The sequence below is a fragment of the Saimiri boliviensis genome, chromosome 11 (genome assembly GCF_048565385.1).
Source record: "Saimiri boliviensis isolate mSaiBol1 chromosome 11, mSaiBol1.pri, whole genome shotgun sequence".
NCBI lineage: Eukaryota > Metazoa > Chordata > Mammalia > Primates > Cebidae > Saimiri > Saimiri boliviensis.
The window spans coordinates 116,570,410-116,598,339 of record NC_133459.1 but is presented as its reverse complement, the minus strand read 5'-3'; the positions used below and the strand labels follow the sequence as shown (position 1 = coordinate 116,598,339).

At 39.2% G+C, this 27,930-nt stretch overlaps 1 protein-coding gene across 7 annotated transcripts in view; it reads left to right on the top strand.

Moving 5' to 3' along the window:
* CCDC18 (coiled-coil domain containing 18) overlaps window positions 1–19,870 on the top strand; it is a 104,332-nt gene extending 84,462 nt beyond the window's left edge. For 6 of the 7 annotated variants that reach the window (XM_074381413.1, XM_074381412.1, XM_074381411.1 and 3 more), the window contains 4 exons: window positions 1,383–1,520; window positions 6,991–7,191; window positions 10,553–11,014; window positions 19,757–19,870. In XM_074381413.1, the coding sequence (XP_074237514.1) occupies window positions 1,383–1,520; window positions 6,991–7,191; window positions 10,553–11,014; window positions 19,757–19,855 (900 nt within the window). In that variant the 3' untranslated portion in view covers window positions 19,856–19,870. Of the gene's footprint in view, window positions 1–1,382; window positions 1,521–6,990; window positions 7,192–10,552; window positions 11,015–14,798; window positions 14,954–19,756 lie in introns of those variants that run through there. The other variant, XM_010343849.3, reaches the window with a different exon arrangement.
* The last annotated feature ends 8,060 nt before the right edge of the window (window positions 19,871–27,930 follow it).

The window sequence follows — 27,930 nt, the reverse complement described above, 5'->3', positions numbered from 1 at the left end:
ATGGATAGACCAGTAAAGCATACATAGAGAATGTTTATTAGAGATAGCTTGTACATTTCTGTTTCTGCTAGGAAAAGGGAACCTATCTACTTTTATCTCGTTTCTGCCTTTATCAATAGTATCTAAGTATAGCACAATTGGTTGTTATTTGATAAGCTAAGCTCACTTTAAAAAGTGAATTAAAGTGAGGAATTTTTTAATTGACAGTGTTTTAAATATTTTAACCCAAAACTAATATATATGGATATAGATATGTTTCTCCTTTGATGTAGGGGCAAACCTTGGTTCTTTTTGTATGAGTCATTTGATTAGAATTCTACCTAGTCTTTCTCACATAACTAGAATCCTACCTGATCTTTTACCACACTAGGTATCATCATCTGTAGTTTCCAATTTTGCTTTCTTTTTTTTTTTTTTTTTTTTTTTTTTTTTTTTTTTGAGACGGAGTTTCGCTCTTGTTACCCAGGCTGGAGTGCAATGGTGCGATCTCGGCTCACCGCAGCCTCTGCCTCCTGGGTTCAGGCAAATCTCCTGCCTCAGCCTCCTGAGTAGCTGGGATTACAGGCACACGCCACCATGCCCAGCTAATTTTTTGTATTTTTCGTAGAGACGGGGTTTCACCATGTTGACCAGGATGGTCTCAATCTCTTGATCTCGTGATCCACCCGCCTCAGCCTCCCAAAGTGCTGGGATTGCAGGCATGAGCCACCATGCCTGGCTCCAATTTTGCTTTCTTTAAAGTGAAGGAAGAATTAATTAAAAGACATTTGTAAGTGAATCAGAATATAACATGTTATATTTTTATGGGACCTCCTACAATATTTTATAACTATTTTGAGTATTTCTAATTGGATAGCAATATGTTCATGACTTATTCACTGAGCTATTTCAAAACATATAACTTAGTTTTTTGATAAAAACTTTTGCTTATTTTATCATGTTCATAATCTGTAATAAAATTACTAATTAAAATTGCAAGCACAGTTAGCTAAATTAGTAAAATAAGTTTGAATAAAAACACAACTGATTCTTGATAAACAGAAAATATATATAGTGAGCAAAAATGTATAGGCATACCTAACAGTAGACTGTTACTGGCCAGAGTTTAGTGTCCTGTCGTTATTATTAATAATTCATTTTATAGAAAGCATTGGTTAGTGAGCATCTATTTTATTATGTCAGCAAACAATTACATTAATACTCTCCCATTAGTAGTCTCTGAAATGTCTAGATTTTAAAGCATACCATTTAATAAGTTAACTTTGTGCCTGTGTTTATATAATATAAAAATTAAACTACTTCCATTAATGCACTGGATTGGTTTAGCTATAATAACCAAGTAAAGAAGTGTTATAGCTTTTACTCAATATGTTATTTTTTAGGATGCTCATGGGAACCATTTAGCTGAAGAATTGGGGGCTTCTAAAGTACGTGAAGCTCATTTAGAAGCAAGAATGCAAGCAGAAATCAAGAAATTGTCAACAGAAGTAGAATCTCTCAAAGAAGCTTATCATATGGAGGTGAAGAAAAATTTAATTTGTTTTGGTAATGCCCACTAGAGTGGAGCTTGACCTATCAAGACAAAAGTATGAGTCCAGCTTTTAAGTGTTCATTATTGAATAATAACATTGTGATCTTCATTTCTGGTATCCTAAACATACAACTTTCACGTTACTATTCTGTGGGGTTAAGAGCTTGAACCAGGCAACCTGGTTCCAAACCCTAGCTCACCACGAGGCCACCTGTATCACCTTGGGTAAGTAACTTAATCTCTGTCCAAAATGGATATAATAACAGTATTTACCTCATAGAACTGTGGTGAATATTAAATGAATTAATAATTAAATTTCAAATTAGCATTTGTAAAAGACTAACTGGAGATATTTAATAACTGATAACAGTTTCATGTGATGTGAATCTATAATACTTTCCAATTTTCAACATTTCTTCTTATAGTAACTTAGCTAGAGAGGTAATACTAGAGCCTTTTTATCTGTCAGCATGTCTTGAGCCTTCATAGAAATGGGCATTATTATTAACTAGAATATCACATCTTTTGAAAAACTACCCTTGAAGATATTGCCCAAAATCTTTGTATATGATTTAAATAAATTACTTATTGTGTTTAGTGCTAATAAAGCATTTTTCAAATATGCAAGGTTGCAAATACATTTACATTAAACTCCAAGAGAGTTTGTTAACATTTTTCTGGGTGATTGGTGGGGCTTATGGGGACCATGTCTTGCTTAAATACATTTAGAATCATATCTCTTTGAAAGCATTGTACCTGCCAAACAAAACTTATTTGCAAGCCGAATCTAATCCTAAGGCCAAGAATTTGCAACCTTTGATCCTTAGAGGCAAACGTAAATGAATGTTGTTGGACTTAGCATAATTATCTAATTGTTATTAGCAGCTCAACTTAGTAACAGTCAGTAATAATTAGGCCATCTCAAGTGTTTGCCCTTAACTACTCATTACACTTTCATTATATGGCCTCTGTTCTGTTTTTAAGTATAATTATCCAATTTTTATTTTAGTTTTATAACCCATGTGAAATTATAAATAGATAGCACATAAAATAAATTGTAAATGAGTTGAGTATTGCTATCTTTTTAAAAAAGAGATGGGGTCTTTCTGTGTTGCTCAAATTCCAGAGCTCAGATAACCCTCCCTCCTCAGCCTCCAAGTAGCTGAGAGTAAGAGCACATGCCGGCCAGGGCAGTGGCTCAAGCCTGTAATCCCAGCACTTTGGGAAGCTGAGGCAGGTGGATAACTTGAGGTTAGGAGTTAAGGACCAGCCTGACCAATATGGCAAACACCATCTCTACTAAAAATACAAAAATTAGTCAGGCATTATGGCACTTACCCGTAATCACAGCTACTCGGGAGGCTGAGGCAGGAGAATTGCTCGAACCCAGATGGTGGAGGTTGCAGTGAGCCAAGATAGTGCCATTGCAATCCAGATTGTGCAAGAAGAGTGAAATTTGTCTCAAAAAAAAGTAAAATAAGTACATGTTACTGTATGTTAATATTTAATTTTGCTATTTAACATTTGATACTAATATTTTGTGTATAATATTGAAGTATATATTTTCACCTCTTTGGAGTTGACAGAAATTTACTTTTAAAGTATATATGTTGTTCAAATATAAAAATGAGAGCATACAGCATTAAATAGAGAGCTAGAAAATAGGATCAATAATTTTTTTTTTTTTTTTTTTTTTTTTGAGACGGAGTTTCACTCTTGTTACCCAGGCTGGAGTGCAATGGCGCGATCTCGGCTCACCGCAACCTCCGCCTCCTGGGTTCAAGCAATTCTCCTGCCTCAGCCTCCTGAGTAGCTGGGATTACAGGCACGTGCCACCATGCCCAGCTAATTTTTTGTATTTTTAGTAGAGACGGGGTTTCACCATGTTGACCAGGATGGTCTCGATCTCTTGACCTCGTGATCCACCCGCCTCGGCCTCCCAAAGTGCTGGGATTACAGGCTTGAGCCACTGCACCCGGCGGATCAATAATTTTTAACAGTATTTTTTAATATACGGGTTTCTAAATTGTCAGAAAAGTCACTTAAGTACAAAGTTCCTGATTTTTTGGATGAGAATGAGATTGTTTTAACATTTAATTGTGAAAATGTCAAATATATTTAAAAATAGAATAGTATAAATAGTATACATCCTCTTATATTTATTTTTGAACATTAATAATTATCAATGCATGGCCAATTTATTTCATCCATAAATACATTGACCATTTTCTTTTATCTAAAAGAGAATATTTTTGAGAATGAAAAGTAATGCTATAGTAATTACATGAGGACACCAGGCATAAAACCCAGACAGTCCTAAGCATACTTGGAAGTGTGTCAACATACCTTTAACCTTTAAAAACACAATGCTTTCAAAGTGATATGATTCTAAATGTATTTAAGCAAAACATGGCCTCCACAAGCCCCACCAATCACCCACAAAAATGTCACAAACTCCCTTGAATGGAGTTTAACATAAATGTGAAACTCGTTCCCAACCTGTCCCCCATATTCACATGATATTTGAAGCAAATTTTAGACATCATTATTTGATCTGTACACATTTCAATAAGTATTTTGTATTAGTTCGTTTTCACACTGCTGTAAAGAAATACCAGAGATTAGGTATTTGGAAAGAAAAAAGATTTAATTAATTCACAGTTTCATATGTCTGGGGATGCCTCAGGAAACTTACAGTCATGGCAGAAGGTTAAGGGAAAGCAAGGCATGTCTTACATGGCAGCAAGAGAGAGAGAGTGTGTGGAAATGCCATCATATCTCATGAGAACAAACTCACTATCACGAGAATAACACGGGGAACCAACCCCATGATCTAGTCAGCTCCCACCAAACAAACTCACTGTCACAAGAATAGCATGGGGAACCAACCCTGTGATCCAGTCAGCTCCCACCAGGTACCTTCCTCAACACGTGGAGATTACAATTCAAGATGAGATTTGGGTGGGGACACAGAGCCAAACTATACTGTAGCTCTGGCCCCTCCCAGATCTCATGTTCTTCTCACATTTCAAAACAATTATGCCTTCCCAGCAGTCCCCCAGAGTGTTAACTCATTCCAGTATTAACCCAAAAGTCCAAGTTCAAAGTCTCATCTGAGACAAGCCAACTTGCTCCAGCCTATGAGTCTGTAAAATCAAAAACAAGTTAGTTACTTCCAAGATACAGGCATTGGGTAAATGCTCCCCTTCCAAGGGGAGAAATTGACCAAAACAAAGAAGCTGCAGAGCCCATGCAAATCTGAAACCAGTGAGGCAGTCATTAAATCTTAAAGCTCCAAAATAATCTCCCTTGATGCCATGTCTCACATCTAGGGCATGTTGATGCAAGGGTGGGTTCCAAGAGCTTCGGGAAGCTCCACCCCTGTAGCTCTACAGAGTACAGCTCTGGGCTGGCATTGAGTGCCTGGGGCTTTTCCAGGTACATGGTATAAGCTGTTGGTGGATCTACCATTCTGGGGTCTGGAGAATGGTGGCCCTCTTCTCACAGCTCTACACAGTGCCCCAGTGGGGACTCTGTGTGGGGGCTCCCACCCCATATTTCTCCTCTGCACTGCCTTAATAGAGGTTCTCTATGAGGGCTCCACCTCTGCAGCAGACTTTTGCTTAGGCATCCAGGCATTTCCACACGTTCTCTGAAATCTAGGCAGAGGCTCCCAAAGCTCAACTCTTGTCTTCTGTGTACCTGCAGGCCCAACACCACGTGGAGGCTGCCAAGGCCTTGGGCTTGCACCCTCTGAAGCATGAGTCTGAGCTGTACTTTGACGACCCGTTTTAGCCATGGGTAGAGCTGAAGCAACTAGGATGCAGGTCACCATGTGTTGAGGCTGCACAGAGCAGTGGGACTCTGGGCCTGGCCCACAAAGCCATTTTTTTTCTTCCTAGGCTTCAAGGCCTGTGATGGGAGGTGCTGCCTTGAAGATCTCTGAAATGTGCCCTGGAGACATTTTCCTCATTTTCTTGGCAATTAACATTTAGCTCCTCATTACTTAAGAAAATTTCTGCAGCCAGCTTGAACATCTCCCCATAAAATGGATTTTTCTTTTCTACCACATGGTCAAGCTGCAATTTTTTTTTAACTTTTATGCTCTGCTTCCCTTTTAAACATAGGTGCTAATTTCAGATCATCCCTTTGTGAATAGATGTGACTGTACACTTTCAGAAAAGCCAAATCACCTCTTGAATCCTTAGAAATTTCTTCTTCCAGACACCCTACATCATCACTCTCAAAGTTCCACAGATTTCTAGGGTGGGGGCAAAATGCCACCAGTCTCTCTGCTAAAACATATCAAGAGTGTCCTTTACTCTAGTTTCTATTAAGTTTCTCATCCATCTGAAACCACCTCTGCTTGGACTTCATTGTCCATATCACTATCAGGATTTTGGTCAGAATCATTCGACAAGTCTCTAGGAAGTTCCAAACTTTCTCACATCTTCCTGTCTTCTGATTCTTCCAAACTGTTCTAATCTCTGCCCATTACCCAGTTCCAAAGTTGCTTCTACATTTTCAGGTTATCTTTATAGTAGTACTCCACTACTCTGATACCAGTTTTCTGTGTTAGTCCATTTTCACACTGCTATAAACAACTATGAGCCAATTAAACCTCTTTTCTTTATAAAGTACACAGTCCTAAGGCTGGCATGAGTGCCTGAGGCTTTTCCAGGTACAGGTGCAAGCTGTCACTGGATCTACCCTTCTGGTGTCTGAAGAATGGTGACAGTTTCAGGGTAATTTATAAAGAAAAGAGGTTTAATTGACTCACAGTTCCACGTGGCTGGGGAGGCCTCAGGAAACTTAGAATTATGGCAGAAGGGGAAGCAAGACATGTCTTACATGGTGGTTGGAGAGAAAGAGGGCAAGAAGGGAAGTGTCACACTTTTAAACCATCCGATCTTATGAGAACTCACTATCATGAGAACAGCATGGGGGAAACCATCCCTATGATCTAATCACCTCCCACCAGGTTGCTCCTTCAACACATGGGGATTACAATTCAAGAGGAAGCCTGCATAGGGATACGGAACCAAACCATATCATGGCTCTAAACGATAAGGGCTATTTTTTGGAACAGAACCATAATACCATTATCACACCTAAGAATTGACAGTAACTCCTTAGTATCATCAAATATCCAGTCATTGTTCAGGTTTCCCCAGTTGTCTCAAAAATGTCTTTGTAGTTTATTTGGTCACATCAATACCCAAATAGAGACCATTGCATTTGGTTAAGTTCTTAAGTAAATTGAAGATTATAGATTCCTTTTATCCCTTTTTCCTCTAGTATTTTATTGTTAAGAACGCAGATGTTTGTGGCTATAAACAGAACTTACTTTTTTTTTTAGAGAAAAGGTAAATAGAAGTAGAAAGTATTCGATTGTTGTTGAATCCAGTTCCATTCTACTTTTTGTTTATTTTACTTTTTCCAATTCTGGGGCTATATAGATGATTTCGCATCAAGAGAACCATGCAAAGTGGAAGATTTCTGCTGACTCTCAAAAGACTTCTGTTCAGCAACTAAATGAACAATTAGAGAAGGCAAAATTGGAATTAGAAGAAGCTCAGGATACTGTAAGCAATTTGCATCAGCAAGTCCAAGATCGGAATGAAGTAATTGAAGCTGCAAATGAAGCATTACTTATTAAAGTAAGCAAGCATATAAAAGTAATAAAGCATACCTATGAAAAAGTACTTACCTGTCCTTGTAGTTTAAAGAGGACCATATGGCCAAATATTGGCCTGTTTGAATAAAAAGCATTTTATTTAGAAGATGCTGAATTTAGGAAATTATTTATGTGATGTACATCTTATTACCATAGAAGATATAATTTATACATGTGCAAGTATAAACTCATCTAATCATAATGTTTACATTAGAGGGTTTTATACTTGATGTACCTTAAAAAAAAAGTAGAAGCATTTTTCAAAATCAGTAAAGTTTTTTTTTTTTAAATCATGAAGTTGGCTGGGGACAGTGGCTCACTCCTGTAATCCTAGCACTTTGGGAGGCCACAGCAAGCAGATCACTTGAGGTCAGAAGTTTGAGACCAGCCTGGCCAACGTGATAAAACCCTGTCTCTACTCAAAATACAAAAATTAGTGGGATATGGTGGCCAGTGCCTGTAATCCCAGCTACTCAGGAAACTGAGGCAGGAGAATTGCTTGAGCCCAGGAGGTAGAGGTTGCAGTGAGCCAAGGTCAAACCATTGCACTCCAGCCTGGGTGACAGAGTGCGACTCCATCTCAAAAAAAGAAAAAATCATAGAGAAGAAAATCCAAGATTATATTCAGAGTTTTTTTCTAGATTTGAATATAGACATCATTTTAAAAATTATCCCAGTTCTTTGGCCAAGGCAGGAGAATGATTGAGCCCAGGAGTTCAAGTCCAGCCTGGACAATGTAGCGAGACCCTGTCTCTGCAAATTAAAAAAAAAAAAGCTTTTGCTTCTTAATCATCTTCATTAATCATGGCAGTTTCTTCTGGAATTTGAAATAATATTAGTATTGATACATAGATATTAAAAAATTTACAGTGGTTCAAACCTTCCCACATGTAGGGTAAAATTCTTAGTGAAGGTCTTAAAAAAGAACATACTGATAGTTATGAAGCAATAAATGATTTTATAGCAAAATGAAAGTTACTGAAAAGGAAAAAAACCTCAGCCAAATAATACCTTAGAAATATTTCTAGTTACTAAGCTGAATACTTAATTCCATTTATAACAGAGTTGATATTCACAGTACTAGAGGAAAGCTGAACAGACATAATCTAAAACATTAAAACAAGATTTAGGTTGAACACTCTGTTAATGCTTTTGTTAATATTCCTAATGTTCTGTAATACACACTTATACAGAATTACTAGCTTCATTATGAAAACTTGACCAAAATTTCTGTGTTGTTTTACTTGTCACAGTATTATCCCTACAGCTCATTACTAAGTATTACCACTGAGATAAATATAATTAGATTGCATGTATCAGTTATTCAGATGATTTTAAGTTCAACTATTTAGGAAGTTACCAAAATATTGGCTATGTAGCAACATTTATTTTTTTTTTTTTTGAGACAAAGTCTTGCTCCATTGCCCAGGGTGGAGTGCAGTGGCACGATCACAGCTCACTTCAGCCTTGACAACGTACTGGCCTCAAGCAATTTTCCCACCTCAGCTCCCAAGTACAGTAGTTTGGACTACAGGAATATGCCACCATGCCCAGCTAATGTTTAACTTTTTTTTTGTAGAGTCAGAGTCTCTTTATGTTGCCCAGGCTTTTCTCAAACTCCTGAGCTCAAGTGATAATCCCAGATTGGCCTCCCAAAGTTCTAGGGTTACAGGCATGAGCTGCCACGCCCAACCAACAATTCTTAAATGAACCATAGATATAGAGATCTTAGAATATGTACTGTGATTAGTCAGTATACCAGTTAGAAAAATAGAATTCCCATGTTGGCTGATGGTAGCTCTCAAAGTCAACCTCAGCTTGCTCTAAAGTCTAGACTGAAGAGAAGTTGAGAATAAAACTAAGAAATAAAGAAGGAAGTCTAATAGAAGGGCAGAAGCAGGCATAACTGTAACTAAAAATAATAGAAAGCTGTTCCATTGACAACATCAGTAAATGACAGGAAAAAAAAATCAGAAAGTGAGGGAGAAGAAAAGAAAGATCAGTGTTTGAGGCAACTGGTCTTTCCAGTTCACTTTCTTTAGTGTCCTAACTAGTACCCTAATATTTAAGGGCAATTAGAACAAGGGCAAAGATGATTTTTTTGAGAGCCATGAAGGCATCATTGTATTATGGCTCACTACAATTATGTTCACAACAGTGACCTTCTTTAGAAAAAGTTGAACTAATTTAGTATATTCTGTGCACTGTATTCATTTGTAAAAGTTATGTGTTAAACTGTAAGTTAAATGAAATCCTACTTATCTGAGATACCACATATCTCAATTATGGCTAGATAATGCAGAAGAGGAAAAAGAAAAAACCTCCAGCTGTGTACAGTCCTATCCTGTGCCAACTCTACAACTGTTTTGTTAATTATGATTATAAGAATGTAAATGTTAGATTTACAACAAAAAATTGACACTCTAGCCACTTAAAAATCATATAAACCAGTTTTAGATAAAGTAATAGGAAAGAGCAGAAATATGCATGTTAAACTTTTATTTTGTAATGCAGTCTGTGATTGTGACAGTTTTAGTTATGAACACAGTATTTTTAGAAAGCTAATTTAAGAATAGCAACTATCAGATTAAAACTGACAGGATTTAGAAAAATATATCTTATGGATACCTTTAAGAAAAGGAGAATGTATTTGAAGAGGAGACTACTATCCTTATATTATTAATCTTTTGAAATTAAAATATCATCTCTTTTTTTAGGCTTTTTGGTTTTTTAGTGATGTAGTCTCATTCCTAGGATCCCAAAGTTCAGTCAGAAGACCCAAATGAAAGAAATGAAAAAAAAATAGAAATGAAAAGTTTATTTAACAAGGATTGATTTATTAAAAATTATTAATCACTTTAAGTTTTTGAAAGATTTCTAGTGTAATAAAGCTTTCTTGTAATGAGAACACAAAAAGCAGAATAGCTTATATCCATTTAGCTAATTTCCCTATTAGAAATTCTGAAAGGACTGTTTTTGTGTTGTAAATTAACAAAACGTAGTGTGCCTCTACACCTTTGCAGATAAATTTTTAGGTGTAAGATTTCAATCTTGAATAGAAATTGATATTGTCATTAACAAAAAAAATTATATAAGGATAATCTGGTTTTAATGGAATTTCTTAGAATAAGCATATTTCAAATGAACATACGTAATTTCCCCAAAGTGAACCTATCTTAAGTAAGTAAAGGGTTTAAACAGAGCTTGGAAAACTCTCAAGAATTATAAACAGAATTCCTATACTGGGACAAAGGTTGCCTTTTTAAAAGTCTATGATTTGCTAAGTAGTTCATTTATGTAACAAAAATGTATTGAGCACCTACTATGTACCAATTTTTCTACAGGAATCAGAATTAACCAGATTACAAGCCAAAATTTCTGGACATGAACAGGCAGAAGACATCAAGTTTCTACCAACCCCATTTACATCTCCAACAGAAATTATGCCCGATGTTCAAGATCCAAAATTTGCTAAACATTTTCACACATCTTTTTCCAAGTGTACAAAACTACGTCGCTCTATTAGTGCCAGTGATCTTACTTTCAAAACTCATGGTGATGAAGATCTTTCTCAAGAATTACTACAGGACTTAAAGAAAATGCAACTAGAACAGCCTACAACATTAGAAGAAAGCCATAAGAATCTGACTTACACCCAGCCAGACTCATTTAAACCTCTCACATATAACCTAGAAGATGATAGTACTGAGAGTAATGACTTCAGCACACTTAGTGGGATGCTAAGATACATAAACAAAGAAGTAAGACTATTAAAAAAGTCTTCTGTGCAAACAGGTTTAACTCAGGTACGTATTTCAGACATTGTAAGTTGTAATGATTTGTCTCCAGAAAATATCATTTTATTACTTGGAAAAAAATTCATATATTTAAATGAAAAACTACTAATTGAAAAAGGAAGATTTTACATTTTATACATTAAGTAAAGTTAATACCAAAAGAAATTTTCTCTAGGTCATAGTGTGAGATAATAGGGGAAAAGAGAGAGGCAGAGGGAGACAGCAAAGGATGTAGAATGAAAAATAGGAAGAGAGACATGAAAGTGCTTAAAAATTAAAAAAATTAAAAAAAAGAAAAATGACAAGAAGAAATATGCAATAAGAGGAATACAGAGAAAGTAATGTTCTCATAACTTCATCATAATTTACTGTTCGCTTGGGCTCTTATGTCAGAATAAGTTATTACTGGCTATCACTGATCTTTGGAAAGTTGATTTACTGACTAGGCATTATTAAGCATGAATAAGGCCAACTGCCCTCATTCTTTTAATGTTTCACCCTAAGATATTTATGTTAATCTTTCCTTTATTCCTTTTCTCTAAAAGAAAGATATGTCCCTCTTCTTTTTTAGAGAGAACCTCTTAAACATGTACCTTCAAGCCTTTAATATTCTTGCCTGTTTTGCTTCTCTACTTCCTGATTTAATCTGTATCTTCAGCCTTCTTTATTTCCCTCTTCCTTTCATTTCCAGACATCTTAAATTCATACCCACTCTAAACTGGGCACAGTGGCACATGCCTGCAATCCCAGCTACTCAGGAAGCTGAGGCAGGAGGATTATTTGAGCCCAGGAGTTTGAGACCAGTATGAACAACATGGCAAGACCCCATCTCAAAAAAAAAAAAAAAAATTTTTTTTAATTAATTCTATTTGTCCATTGTTGCTACCTCCTTACTACCCTTCCCACTCTGTAACTTAATGTATTTGTCTCTTGACAAAATACTTTTGTATTTTTTAGTGCAGACGGGATTTCACCATGTTACCAGCCTGGTCTCGAACTCCTGGCCCCAAGTGATCTACCCACTTCCCAAAGTGCTGAGATTACAGGCGTGAGCCACCACACCTGGCCTGAAAGAGAGATTTTAAATTGGGATGTAGAGCCGTGCTTTGTAGCATAGTTCACTTCCTCAGCTTATTTTTCACTAACCACTTAAGTATGACATTGCATTGGTCTGCAGTTTAAAAGCAGGATTTTTAACCTCTTTTAAGCCAAAGAAATTATTATTTAAATAAAAAATGTTAAAGAAATCCAGGCCAGGCATGGTGGCTCATGCCTGTAATCCTAGTACTTTGGGAAGCCGAGGTGGGTAGATCATGAGGTCAGGAGTTTGAGACCAGCCTGGCCAATATGGTGAAACCCCATCCCTACTAAAAATACAAAAATTTGCTGTGCATAGTGGCGTGCACCTGAAGTCCCAGTATTCGGGAGGCTGAGTCAGAGGAATCACTTGAACCTGGGAGGTGGAGGTTGCGGTGAGCCAAGATCATGCCACTGCATGCCAGCCTGGGCGATAGAGCAAGACTCCATCTGAAAAAGAAAAAAAGAGAAATCCAGTATGTCAAAAAGATACAGAGGTAGTTTATCTGACTGTGGGTAGGATATGTCTGACCTCTACCCAGTTGCTTAAATCGTCTCATGGCTGCTCATGCAAAAGCTCCAGAGCAGCACTGGATTAACCACTAAAGAAAATAAGCAGGGGCTGGGCGTGGTGGCTCAAGCCTGTAATCCCAGCACTTTGGGAGGCCGAGGCGGGTGGATCACGAGGTCGAGAGATCGAGACCATCCTGGTCAAGATGGTGAAACCCCATCTCTACTAAAAATACAAAAAATTAGCTGGGCATGGTGGCACGTGCCTGTAATCCCAGCTACTCAGGAGGCTGAGGCAGGAGAATTGTCTGAACCCAGGAGACGGAGGTTGCGGTGAGCCAAGATCGTGCCATCGCACTCCAGCCTGGGTAACAAGAGCAAAACTCCGTCTCAAAAATAAATAAATAAATAAAAAGCAGGAACATAGGGGACTAAGGGAAGGGGAATGTCATACAGTTGTTTGCCCTAGCTATCGTGCTCTTAATTTGTTCACTGCCACATTTGACTTTAGTAGAATTTTAATAACTGTCTTTATCTGCCATGTTCAAATTTAATCTGCACTGTTAAATAATCATTTTCTATGATATGGTAAGTGACTAAAGTTTAAAAGTTTGATTTGAAAGTGTCATCAGATATTACATTTGTTTCTTTACATGTAGTGTAAGTTTCAAAACCAGCTAGCTGGGTGTGGATAGCATTTGACTCATCAGCTGATTTGTCTAAAAGGTTCTTAAGCAATTTTTTAAAGCAGTGGTAGGGACAGGGAGCACCATTGTTGGGCTGTGCAGAGGGTATCAGTCGGCCTAAATCCAGCTCTGTTCCATAAAGTGCAGTCTTAAAGTCCACTGGTACAATGAAAAGAATGTGGAAATTGATACATAAGAAGTGTTTAATAAGTGTTAGCTCCCTTTCTTGTGTTGCAGCCCAAATACTATTTTCCTAATGGTTAACTACGTTGGCACTTTCTTTGAGAGTAAAGCCTTCTTAAACAGCAGTGTTCTGCTTTTAGACTTAACGAAAGCTTCAGAACTCAAAAAATTACACATGTACACGATTTAGGAGTTCAGAGACTTCAGAACTCAAAAAATTACACATGTACACGATCAGGGAGTTCAGAGACTTCATATTAACTCTTACTCTAATCCTGTTTTGAATTAGAGCAATGGAAGTGCTGTGAATACTGATTAATGAGCTAATTCATGGTTTATTAGGAATTTATAAGAAGTTATTACTTTTATCCCTCTTATTTGTATTTTTCAAGATATAGTACATATATCATGCAGTAACATCAAAAATAATTTAGGAAATTAGCTATAGGGAAAACAAAGATAAAAAAACAATATTAAACAGGAATACAGGTAATACCTAGAGACATAATATTTTCAAATTCACACCCTCAGTAAAGTTGAAGGTATGATAAGAAAATTTGACCCATATTTTTTTAAATCCCTGGGCTTTTCCCCTCTATTTTTCTTCTTTATGTTGAACTGCTTTTATATGTAAATAGTTCTCTTTTGTCTTTTTCCTTTTTTGGTATTTTTTGCTTTTCATTGACTTTTTTCACATAGCTATTCATCCTTGTTTATTGTGTTCTCAATCAAACCATAATGTGACACTGATCTCTAAATATGTTATTTTTGTGTTCCTTTTTTTGAGTTTTAAAATTAGTTTAACCTCACATTCACACCCACCTCACCAAGCCAGAAGTTTTTTGTTTTTGTTTATGGTTTTTTTTTTTTTTTTTTTTTTTTTTGAGATGGAGTTTCACTCTTGTCACCCAGGGTGGAGTACAGTGGCTCATTCTCGGCTCCCTGCAACCTCCCCCTCCCAGATTCAAGTGATTCTTCTGCCTCAGCCTCCCGAGTAGCTGGAATTACAGGCGCTCACCACCGTGCCCAGCTAATTTTTTCATTTTTTAGTAGAGACGGGGTTTTACCATGTTGGTCAGACTGGTCTTGAACTCCTGGCCTCAGGTGATCCACTTGCCTCAGCCTCCAAAGTGCTGGGATTACAGGCGTGAGCCACTGCACCCGGCCTGCTTTTTATATTCATTTGGTTCATTATTGACTTTTTGTGATTCATATTTTTCAGTAGACTAAATATTTCTCCCTCTTGCTTTAAGTGCTCCTGTTATTATAGTAGACTTTTAATATTAAATCAGTTTAGGAATATTTCAAATATTAATCTATTATTTGCCTTATTCCAGGGAGAAAATGTGTAATTGAAAGAAGATACCGATGTGATGAAAAAAATGGAATTTTTGGAACTGTGCTGTGTTTACTTATTATATGTAGCTCTTGCTTCAGAGAAGCTGTTATTTTGCTTTTGAATAAATTTTATATTTCAGTATTTTAAAAGAAAGCCCTTCTGAAACTTAATTATATTTTTAGAGAAAATTGATTATATTTATTATTTTTTGGCTTAAACTTGCTGCTTTCCTTTGCTTTTTATATAAAAATCATTGTTAAAATGTGTAAGTATGTAGAGGAATGTGAATTTTTTTTTTTTGGAAATGAAAAGTCTCACATATTTATTACTAAACGCAGTCAACCAATGCGTTCATAACAGATTGAGAGAGAAAAAAATATAATCCCAGTAAAACATGTCCAACTCTCCAAATAGTGGTGACATTTTCACCTTGATATGGTAACATTATTGTGCCCATCAGACGGCATAAATATGCCTGCCATCTCATGTGGAATTCCCTATAGAACCAACTTGGTTCTTTTCCATTGTCTCCTTTTGGAGTTGTACCTGATTTTATTACCAGTTTTCATCCTAATCCACTGGGGAATGGGACGATTTTGCTTTTTGGCTGGGAATTGCTTAATCCTGAAAGTCTTTTCAGATGACATGGCGAGAAGTGGAGTCAAGCACACACCACGATGGCAGAGAGAGGAAGAGAGGCGAGGAATGTCTGTTCTTAATCAGACTATTATTTGCTATTTTTGCTAGTAATACTTAATTTTTTGTTTTGTTTTATTTTGTTTGTTTTTTTTTGAGACGGAGTTTTGCTCTTGTTACCCAGGCTGGAGTGCAATGGCGCGACCTCGGCTCACCGCAACCTCCGCCTTCTGGGTTCAGGCAATTCTCCTGCCTCAGCCTCCTGACTAGCTGGGATTACAGGCACGTGCCACCATGCCCAGCTAATTTTTTGTATTTTTAGTAGGGACGGGGTTTCACCATGTTGACCAGGATGGTCTTGATCTCTTGACCTCATGATCCACCTGCCTCGGCCTCCCAAAGTGCTGGGATTACAGGCTTGAGCCACCGCTCCCGGCCTTGTAATACTTAATTTTTAAAATTAATATAGTTCATTTTTCCTGATAAATAAACATTAAAGACACTGATACATTGATAGTTCAATTTGAATACTAATTCAGATTTCTAATTTGTTAGGATTAAAATAAAGTTTATCTTTATACTTCTACTTTTCTTTTTTTTTTTTTTTTGAGATGGAGTTTCGCTCTTGTTACCCAGGCTGGAGTGCAATGGCGAGATCTCGGCTCACCGCAACCTCTGCCTCCTGGGTTCAGGCAATTCTTCTGCCTCAGCCTCCTGAGTAGCTGGGATTACAGGCATGCGCCACCATGCCCAGCTAATTTTTTGTATTTTTAGTAGAGACGGGGTTTCACCATGTTGACCAGGATGGTCTCAATCTCTTGACCTCGTGATCCACCCACCTCGGCCTCCCAAAGTGCTGGGATTACAGGCGTGAGCCACCGCGCCTGGCCTTATGCTTCTACTTATTAGTGACTTGACCCTAAGAGTTAAATTACTGATTCAGTCTTCCCAACCAACACTCTCATTTCCTTTGCTCCTGTCCTTCTACCATGTGCCTTATCAATTCTTATTCATGTACAGCTGACTGTTAATGAATAGAGTCACTATGTACATCTGACACCTTTATAAATTCATAGTTTCCAATCTGTCAGCTCTTAACAATTCTTGACAGACTTTAACTTCTTCCTGTTAGCTTCCTTTCCCTTTCTTACTACAAATATAAATATATTAAACATTTATTAGTCTTTCAGCCACTTTCTTTGCTCCATACCCAACAGTCTTAAGAAATAACTTAGATTTTCAGGTATGGTCTCCCTCAATTTCCTTCATCTTTCTAGATCTATCTGTGGCAGTGTGCACACTTTGGGAGGCTGAGGCAGGAGGATTGATTGAGCCCAGCAGTTCAAGACTAGCAAGGACAACATAGCGAGACCACACATAGTGATGTGTGCCTGTGGTCCCAGCTACTCAGGATGCTGAGGTGGGGGAATCACTTGAGCCAGAGCATTCAAGGCTGCAGTGAGCCATCATCACTCTACTGCACTTCAATCTAGGCAACAGAGCAAGACCTCTTCTTGACAAAAACAGCAGCAACAAAAAGCAGATTGCTTTTAAATATGAGGGTCATCAGTGCCTGCAGACTGCCTAAACTAAAAGGACTGACAAAAGCTACAAATCAACACTTTTAAAATATTGGACATCCAACAAAGATGATGATTTTTGAGAAACGGCTGAGCCCTTTATTTTCCCTAGCTTATTACCTGGGCTGTATTAATAAGTTTCCAGGCTGTGACCTTGAGTTGAAGAGACAGAGCTAGAAATCTGGGGAGGCTAAGAAGGCTGTAATTCACAGGGCACAGAACTAGAGAGGAGAGAGCTACACAGAGAACTCTGGAAATTAAAGAATTTCCCTTAAAATTTTGGATGAGAAATTATCAGTGACTATGTGAGGAAAGTACTTAAGGCAAGGGAAAGAACCACTTGAATGATTGGAACAATCCTCGAAGCTCAGAAAGCTCTGAAAATAGTTCTTGTTTTCATGACTAGGGGTGAGAAAATCTCATCATTTCCAGGGAATCAGGTAGAATTCACAAGAATGTTGCCTCAATAATGGGGAAATAAACCCTAGACTAAATGCCTCTTGGGTAACAGTTAGTCCTTTAAAACAAAACCTGAAAGGATAAAACTCCTTTAAAGCAAAACCTGAAAGGATAAAACTGTTTCCAAATAACCATGCCAAAGAATAAAACCTAAAGAATATTTACAGGAATAAACTATTCATCTAATAATGCAAAATTCAGAGTGCCTTCAATCAAAAGTTACCATAACTGGGAATAGTGGTGTACAGCTGTAGTCCCAGCTATTCAGAAAGTTGAGGCAGGAAGATCACGAGCCCAGAAGTTCAAAGCTGCAGTGTGCTATGGTCACACCTGTGGATAGGCACTGTACTCCAGCCTGGGCAACATAGCAAGACTCCATCTCTTCAAAAAAAATTACCAGGAATGCAGAGAAGCAGGAAAATATGACACAACAATAAGAAAAAGCAATCTAAACCAACCAAAGAAGACATGGATGATCAAATTAGTAGTCAAGGCCACTAAATTATTGTAACTGTGAGAACAGAATAATACAGTAAATTGGTACTAGTAGAATGGGGTGCTGCTATAAGGATACCTGAAAATGTGGAAGTGACTTTGAAACTGGGTAACAGGCAGAGGTTGAAACAGCTTGGAGATCTCAAAAGAAGACAGGAAAATGTAGGAAAATTTGGAACTTCCTAGAGACTTGGAGGGCTCAGAAGACAGGAAGATGTGGGGAAGTTTGGAACTTCATAGAGATTTGTTGAATTGCTTTGACCAAAATGCTGATAATGATATGGACAATGAAGTCAGGCTGAGGTGGTCTCAGATGGAAATGAGGAACTTATTGGGAACTGGAGCAAAGGCCACCTTGATATGCATCAGCAGAGACTGGTGGCATTTTGTCCCTGCCCTAGAGATCTATGGAACTTTGAACTTGAGAGAGATGATTTAGGGTATCTGGTGGAAGAAAATTTTAAGTGCAAAGCATTCAAGAGGAAGCAGAGCATAAAAGTTTGGAAAATTTGCAACCTGACCATGCAGTAGAAAAGAAAAACCCATTTTCTGGGGAGAGATTCAAGCCTGGTACAGAAATTTGCATAAGTAGCAAGTTGCTGAATGTTAATCACTGTGACAATGGGGAAATGTCTCCAGGGCATGTCAAAGACTTTCCCATGACAGGCCCAGAGGCTTAAGAGGAAAAAATGGTTTTGTGGGCTAGACCCCCCCCAATTTCTCTGTGCAGCTGGAGACTTGGTGCCCCACCTCCCAGCTGCTCTAGTCATGGCTAAAAGGAGCCACAGTACAGCTTGGGCCATGGCTTCAGAGGGTACAAGCCCCAAGTCTTGGCAGCTCCCATGTGGTGTTGAGCCTGCAGGTACACAGAAGTCAAGAATTGAGGTTTGGGAACCACCTAGATTTCAGAGAATAAATGGAAATGCCTGGCTGTCCAGGCAGAAGTTTGCTGCAGGGATGGGGCCGTCATGGATAACCTCTGCTAGGGTAATGTGGAAAGGAAATGTGGGGTCAGAACCCTCACACAGAGTCCTGAAAGGAGCACTGCCTAGTGGAGCTGTAAAAAGAAGGCCACCATTTTCCATACCCCAGAATGGTAGATCCATTGACAACTTGCATCACGCTCCCAGAAAAGCCCATGAAAGAAGCCAGGAGGGGGCTGTACCCTGCAAAGCCACAGGGACAGAGCTGCCCACAGCTTGCATCAGCATGACCTGGATGTAGGACATGGAATTAAAGGAGATCATTTTGGAACTCTAAGTGTTAATGACTGCCCTATTGGATTTCAGACTTTCAGGGGGCCTGTAGCCCCTTTGTTTTAGCCAATTTATCCCATTTGAAGCATGTATATTTACCCAATGCCTGCACTCCCATTATATCTAGGAAGTAACTAACTTGCTTTGAAGTTTACAGGCTCATAGGCAGAAAGGATTTGCCTTGTCTTGGATAAGACTTTGGAATTGGACTTTTGGGTTAATGCTGGAATGAGTTAAAATTTTGGGAATGTTAGGAAGGCATGATAGATTTTGAAATATGAGGACATAAGATTTGAGAGGAGACAGTGGCAGAATGATATGGTTTGGCTGTGTCCCCAACCAAATCTCATTTTGAATTGTAGTTCCTGTAATTCACATGTAATGGGAGGGGTCTGGTGGAAGGTAATTGAATCATGGGGATGGTTGCCCCCATGCTACTGTTCTCATGATAGTGAGTTCTCATGAGATCTGATGGTTTTATAATGGGCTTTCCCTTTTTTGCTCCTTCTCCTTCCGGCTGCCATGTGAAGATGGATGTGTTTACTTCCCCTTCTGCCATGATTGCAAGCTTCCTGAGGCCTCCCCAGCCATGGCAAACTGTAAGTCAGTTAAGCCTCTTTCCTTTATAATTTACCCATTCTTGGGCATGCCTTTATTAGCAGCATGAGAATGGACTAATGCACTGAGTTTCAGCAGTCCTTACCATTGCAGGGTAACGTGCTCTGGTATCCTAAATATACTTCAAAGGCAGTCTAGGCCACAAGGATTGCAATTATTGGGCAAGTCATGGTACTGTGCTGTGGGCCAATGGACTTGGGGTTCACACCACCCAGTGAGATTCCATAGTGACCAAGGAATTGTTTGCATCACCCCTCTCCCAACCCCGGTCAGCACAGCTCACAGCTCCAGGAGAGACTCCTTCCTTTCACTTGAGGAGAGGAAAGGGAAGAATAAGAAAGACTTTGTCTTATAACTTGTATACCAGCAGTAGGACAGTGAACCAAGTAGTGAAATGAGGCCCCCTATTCCCACCCCAGCTTCCATATGACATTTCTGGATACACCCTTCACAAGAAGGGCAACTGCTGCGTTGAAGGGAAGGACCCAGTCCTGTCAAGAGTCATTAACTTTTGGCTAAAAAGTCCTTGGGCCCTTAATAACCAGCAGTGGTGACTAGGTAGTACACCATAGGCCTCAGGTGACACTGAGATGTGCTAGCTTCAAGTGCGACCCAGTACATTTTCAACTATGGTGGCTACAAGGAGAGACTACTCCTGCTCAAGAAAAACAGATGGGAGAGTAAAGAGGACTTGTATTGGAGATTAGGTACCAGCTCAGCCACTGTGGAGTAGAGCACCAACCAAGCTCTTGGTCCCTGATTCCAGGGCTTGATTCATGGATGTCATTTATGGACCTAACCTGGCCCAGAGGGGAGCCCACTGCCCTACAGGGTGAGTCCCAGACCTGGAAGCATTCACTAAAAGCTGACTGAAGATCCCTTGAGCCTTGAATGAACATCAGTGGAAACCTGGCATTACTTTCTTGGACCTATGTTGGTGGTCAATATGAGGAGCAACTCCTCTCTCTGAAGAAATGGAAAGGAAGAGTGGGAAGGACTTTGTCTTGTGGTTTGGGTGCCAGCATAGCCACAGTGGAATAGAGAGCACTAGGTAGATTCCTAAGGTATCCAAATCCAGGCCTTTGTTCCCGGGTGGCATCTTTTGACCCACCCAGAGCTTAGGGGAACTCGCTGCCCCAAAGAGAAGGACACAGTTTTGGCCAGTTTTGCCACTTGCTGATTGTAGAGCCCTAGGGCCAAGAGTGGACATAGGCAGTAGCCAGGCAGCAGTTACTGTGGGCCTTGGGCAAGACCAAGTGCTTTGCTGGCTTCAGGTCTGACACAGCATTGTCCCAGTAGTGGTGGTCGCCAGGGTGCTTGTGTCATCCCTCCTCCAGCTCCAAGCAGCTCAGCACAAAGAGAGATATTCCATTTGTTTGGGAGAAATGAAGGGAAGAGAATAAGAGTCTCAGCTTAGTAATCCAGAGAATTCTGGATTTTATCTAGGACCACCAAGGCAGTACCTCTATGAATCTGCAAGAAGCATGGCATCACTTTGCTTGAGGTGTCCTCTAATGTTGGTATGGCTACAGTGACCAAAAACTTAAATCACAACACTGAAGGTCTTCTAAATACCTGGAAAACTTTCCCAAGATGGGTAGATACAAACAAGCCCAGACTGTGGAGGCTACAATAAATACCTAACTCCTCAATGCCCAGACACCAACAAACATCCAAAAGGATCGAGACCATCCAGGAAAACATGGCCTCACCAAATGAACTCAGCAAAGTACCAGGGACTAATCCCGGAGAACAGAGATATGTCTCTTTTCAGAGAATGCAAAATACCTGTTTTGAGAAAACTCAATGAACTTTAAGATAAACCAAAGAAGGAATTCAGAATTCTATCAGATAAAATATAACAAAGAAATTGAAATAATTTAAAAGAATCAAGCAGAATTTCTGAAGTCAAAAAATGCAGCTGACATACTGCAGAATGCCCCAGAGTCAACAGCACAATTGCTCAAGCAGAAGAAAGTGTTCTTGAAGACAGACTCTTTGAAAATACCCAGTCAGAATAGACAAAAAAATAATAATAATAAAATAAAAAAGAATGAAGCACACCAACAAGATCTAGAAAATAGCACAAAAGGGGCAAATCTAAGAGCTATTATCCTTAAAGGCGGTAGAGAGAGAGACAGAGGTAGAAAGTTTATTTAAAGGGATAATAACAGAGGACTTCCCAAATCTCTTAGAGAAAGGTATGAGTATTCATGTATAAGAAGATTATAGAACACCAGGAAGATTTAACCCAAAAAAGACTACCTCAAGACATTTAATATTCAAACTCCCCATGGTCAAGGTCAAAGAATGAATCATAAAAGCATCAAGAGAAAAGAAATAACACACAATGCAGCTTCAGTATGCTTCCAGCAGACTTTTCAGTGGAAACCTAACAGGCCAGGAGAGAGGGAGGGGCATGACACATTTAAAGTGCTGAAGTAGAAAAAAAAAACAAAAAACCTTCTAACCTAGAGTAGTATATTCAGCAAAAATATCCTTCAAATGTGAGGCGAACAAAAGATATTCCCAGACAAAAACTGAGGGATTACCTCAACAGCAGATCTGCTCTACAAGAAATACCAAAGGGAATACCTCAATCTGAAATAAAATGACATTACTGAGCAATTAAAAAATCATCTGAAGGTATAAAACTCACTGGTAATAGTAAGTACACAGAAAAACACAATATTATAACACTGTACATTGTGGTGTTTATCCATATGTTAAGTAGAAAGACAAGAAGATAAGCTGATAACTAATAATAACTACAACTTTTCTGAGACAGACTGTACCATAGTACAAAAAAATAAAATAGCACTTCAGTACCATAAAATATACATAGGAGCAACAAAAAGTTAAGCAGAGAGACAAAATTAAAATGTAGAGTTTTTATTAGTTTTTGTTTATGTAATCAGTGTTGTTGTCAATTTAAAATCATGGGTTATCAGATATTTGCAAGCCTTATGATAACCTCAAATCAGAAATCATACAACAGGTCAGGCACAGTGGCTGTAAGGTCCAAAACTTTGGGAAGCCAAGATGAGTGGATTACTTCAGCTCAGGAGTTTGAGATCAGCCTGGGCAGTGTGGCTAAATCTCATCTCTATAAAAAATGCAAAAATTATCTGGGCTTGGTGGCATGTGTCTGTACTCCCAGCTATACAAGAGGCTGAGATGGAAGGATCACTTGATCCTGGGAGATTGAGGCTGTAGTGTACCATGATTATGCCACTGCACTACAGCCTGGGTGACAGAACAAGACACTATTTCAAAAAAAAAAAAAAAAAAAAAAAAATCATGCCAAAGATAAAGAAAAAATAAAAAGCAGGAACTTAAATCATACCACTGAAGCAGTGTCATTTGTCTGGGTAATACCCAAGATTTGTTGTCCCATGGCCACATGAAACTATGACATGGGGCCAGGCACGGTGGCTCAGGCCTGTAATCTCAGCACTTTGGGAATCTGAGGTGGGCAGATCATGAGGTCGGGAAATCAAGACCATCCTAGCTAACACAGTGAAACCCCATCTTTAAATTTAAAAAAGAAAAGAAAAGAAAAAACTATGACATGGATATGCCACAGTGAGGTTAAGAGCAGAAGTTTAATAGGTGAAAGAAAGAGACGAGCTGTCTGCCCAGAGATGGGTCCTGGAGAAAAATGGGACGAGAGTTCTGTGGTGAAATGCAGGAAGTTTTATACATGAACTTGAAGAACCAGTATCTGATTTACATAGGGCATGAAAGATTGGTCAGAACAGGTGTCCCATTTGCATATCATGCGAAGAAGCTGGCCAGCCCACACCTAATCTTTTATTATTCAGATGGTCAGTGTCATGTTGCCTGCACCTGATTGTACACATAGTGACAAAAGGGAAGATGAAGCCTCCACCTTGAACATATCTAGTTTCCTTGTAGCCCCTTCCTATTGGCACAGCTGCCAGCATTCACTCTCACAAGCCTCCAGCTTGATTATCTATGTCTGCAGCTTAATTTTTCAGGCTGCTCTTTGTTAGAATAGCAATGATTTGGGGACTGCTTTTTCTTAAAAGGTAAGCCTTGCCAAGGATTCCTTTTACCCTCACGATCTGCCTAAATAATTTCATTCTAGCTCCTATATCATATTTCTTTCCCCAGGAGTTATAATCCTAACTGCTGTTAGGTAGTGTTGGATGATTATTCTTTCTGGCTACTTCCTGCTGAAGCAGGGTGTTGTGTGGGGGACAGCAGCTAGGACTCCTCCTGGGGTTGATCTAAGGGTCCTCGGAGGAAAGACATGTCTATGCATTGTTCTGTCTGCTGCACCATTTGGAGTTTAATAGCTTCTCCCTTAGAAGCAATAAATTTTACAAGAAGGTTTGGAATATATGGTTTGAGTATGAGTATTAAGATTACTGCTGTTAGTGGGGATACTATAGTCCATAACCATGACAGTAGAGTTTCTTTGATATTTGTTAAATACTGGTTGGCTTCCACCAGATGTTGCTGTACTTTACCAGTAACATATAAAAGTAACTTTTTTTGGATAGTGGCATTGGATTGGGTGGCTTGAGTATAACTGGCTAAATCTTTCCTTCAATTATTAATCCTTTCGTGACTTACACAGACCATTTATGCCATGCTTAAACTATCTGACTTGTCCTAAATATCCCTCTTTTTAAACAACCAACTATTTCTTTTAGAACAGGAATTTACCATACAAGATCCTTTATTATATAAAATCTTTTTTCTTTGTAACCCTTTTTGCATAGCTAGGGTGCACTGTTGATACTGTAGGAGCTAAAGGGTGTTACATATTACCAAACCCAATAAAAAGTCCTGGCAGACTCAGTGATAGTAAAATATTCATGCTTCTTGTTAGTAACTATTATCCCTGCTATAAGGATAATAATTAAGCAAAATACTACAAGGGTACTATGGTATATAGTACTACTGTAAATAATTCCCACAAGGGTGGTGTAGTAGATAACTTCAATCTAAAATTTGCACACCAAGATATAGAATTTCCCTTTGTGGGGGTCTATGAAGTTACAAATGTAATCCCATGGATAGTAAAAATCTCCCTGCAAGTACGACTCAAAAAGAAGTTATAATATTTGACAGTGAATCTCAGGAGGAAAAGTAGAAATGACTGAAAGTATCTGGTAAGGTAAAGGTGGGACTGAGTAGGATGAGTAGCTCTCAGTCATTTACTTGTCTTTTATAATTTTCACCTCAAGATCTATTTCTTCACACTGTTATCTAAAGCATTCCTCTGGGCTGTCCGGGTTTGCTCCCTCAGCTTTCCAGGCTTTGACAAAAGTATGATGTATCCAGGAATTGATTCCAGTAACTTTTACTACCAAGGAAGTTGAAAGGAGAATGGTGTAAGGCACTCCCCAGCTTGGACTTAGAGAAAGAGAGAAGGGAGAACTTTTACCAATACCAGAAATCTCCTGGGTTAAATAAAGGTAATCCTATTTATTGGGATTGGGCTTCTACTAGTTGAGTTAATTCCTTTTGAAAGTGAGCCAGAGAGGTTACATGCTTAATTAATTCAGAGGTCTTCTGGTCTAATAAGAAATCATTAGTAAGGAAAGGCCATTCATACAGCATTTTGAAAGGGCTCAGACCTAACTTTGAAGGGGTATTTCTTACTCACAGTAAAGTCATTGGAAGAAGAGTGACCCAAGGAAGGTGAGTTTCTTGGGACAGTTTTCTGAGGTGTCTTTTGATAATATTGTTTGTCTTCTCTACCTTTCCTAGAGTTTTCAAGTGCAATGGAGATGACACTTTATGCCTAGTGACTTTGAGGCCTTCCACGTGGTGGTTGCCTTAAACAAGGAACTTTTGTTACTTTGGAGGTACTTAACGTAGACCAAAGCAGAAAGTTATTCCATTAACTAATGCTTTTATTACCTCAGAGTCCTTTTCTGTATGGCATGGAAATGCTTCTGCCCAGTTACTGGCAGTATCTACCCATGTCAGGAGGTATTGGCTGCTCTTCATCTTGGGCATGTGGGTAAAGTCTTATCTGCCAGTCCTCCCCTGGACAGCTTCCCATCCTTTAGGTTTGAGGAAGAAGAAGCCACCTGTTGAGTGAATTATTTTTAAGACAGACTTCAGAAGCACTAGCAACCTGTTTAAATTCTCTCCTGAAAACAATTTCTGGGCACACTGATAGATTTTATCCTTTCCCAAGTGAAAAGCTTGGTGAAGGATCCTAAGGGCTTTCCACTGGCTGGAGGCTGGCAAGTGGAGTTTGACATCCTCTGACCATAGCCATCCTGAGGGCTGGAAAGTGTATCCTCAAGAGATGGTCCATCCTATCTCTGCGGGCAAGTACTGAGACTTAATTTCTCTATGGAGCCTTTCCAGATTAGAGGGGCCTCAAATGTGTTGATGCCCTAAGGCTTCCTTGCCACTGACTTGGCTGCCCGATCAGCTAACTTGTTTCCTTCAGCAATTTTATCTGTTCCCTTCTGACATCCCTTGCAATGCATCATTGCTACCTCTTGTGGAAGGAAAACTGAAGATAATAACCTGCTAATTTCCTTTCGGTATTTTATAGGGGATCCATTAGCAGTAAGAAAGTGTCTTTCCTTCCAAATGGCAGCATGAGCATGAAGGACTAAGAAAACATACTTGGAATTGATGTAAATGTTAGCTACGTTTCTCTTGTTTAATTCAAGTGATCTTGTAAGACCTGTCAGTTCAGCTGGTTGAGTGCTTGTGTCTGGAATGAGGGGCACACCTTCAGTAACATCATTCAGGGTGACTGCAGTATATCCTGCCTTATGGACTGCTTGTTCTGTGAAGGAACTTCCTTCTGAGAAGAGGGCCCAGTCTGGATTTTCTAGGGGAGTTTCCCTGAGATTCTCCCTGGCTGCATGTGTTTGTACTACAACTTGCTCACATTCATGTTCTGCTTTCCCAGTTTCCTTGGGGAGGAAAGTGGCTAGGTTTAGTTGAAAACAAGTTTTTAACTGAACTGCTGACTCTTCTATCAGCAGAGCCTGATACTTAAGAAGCCAACTATCTGTTAGCCAAAGGCTCCCCCTAGAAGACAGCAATCCTGCTACATTATATGGGATATAAATAGTTAAGCCATTTCCCAGGGTTAATTTGGAGGCCTCTGGTCTCAGAAGGGCCACCATAGCAACTATTTGGAAGCATGCTGGCCATCCTTCAGCCACCAAATCAAGTTTCTTACTCAGGTAGCCTACTCGTTGAGCTGTCCTTGGGCTTGAGTTAAAACTACCAGGGCCATTCCGTTCTTTCTGATAAAGTTTGAAGGCCCTCCTTATGAGAAGGCTTAAGTAAGACTTGCTTTAGCTGGATAAAGGCCTTCTGGGCTTCAGGTTCCCAGGTTAGGAGATAAGTTTTAGCCACCTGAGTTCTTTTATGAGATGACATAATGAGAGAGCTATCTCACCATACCCACGTATACCTAGTCTGCAAAATCCTGTAATGCCCAAATATCCTCTTAGTTGCTTGAGGGTTTTAGGGAGGGGGAAGTAGGAAATGGGCTTAATCCTTTCTTCCCCCAATGCTCTGATCCCTTCAGACAGCTCTAAACCCAGGTACATCACTGAGGTTTTGCAAAGCTGATATTTAGATTTTAGTCTTATATTCACTGTTGGCTAAGAAATTAAGAAGAGCTTCATGCTGGGCATGGTGGCTCATGCCTGTAATCCCAACACTTTGGGAGGCTGAGAAAGGTGAATTACCTGAGGTCAGGAGTCCCAGACCAGCCTGGCCAACATGGTGAAACCCCATCTCTACTAAAAATGCAAATATTAGCTGGGCATGCTGGTGGGTGTCTGTAATCCCAGCTACTTGGGAGGCTGAGGCAGGAGAATCACTTGAACCCAAGAGGCCAAGGTTGCAGTGAGCCGAGATCGCCCCTTGGCACTCCAGCCTAGGTGACAAGAATGAAATCCATCAAGAAAGAGAGAGAGAGAAGAAGGGAGGGAGAGAAGGTGGAAGGAAGGAAGGGAGGGAAGGAGGAAGGGAGGGAGGGAAAGGAAAGGAAAGAAAGAAAAGAAACTAAGAAGAGCTTCAGTGCTTTTCTGGGAAGCTTCCGCAGTTGGGACACAGAGCAGTA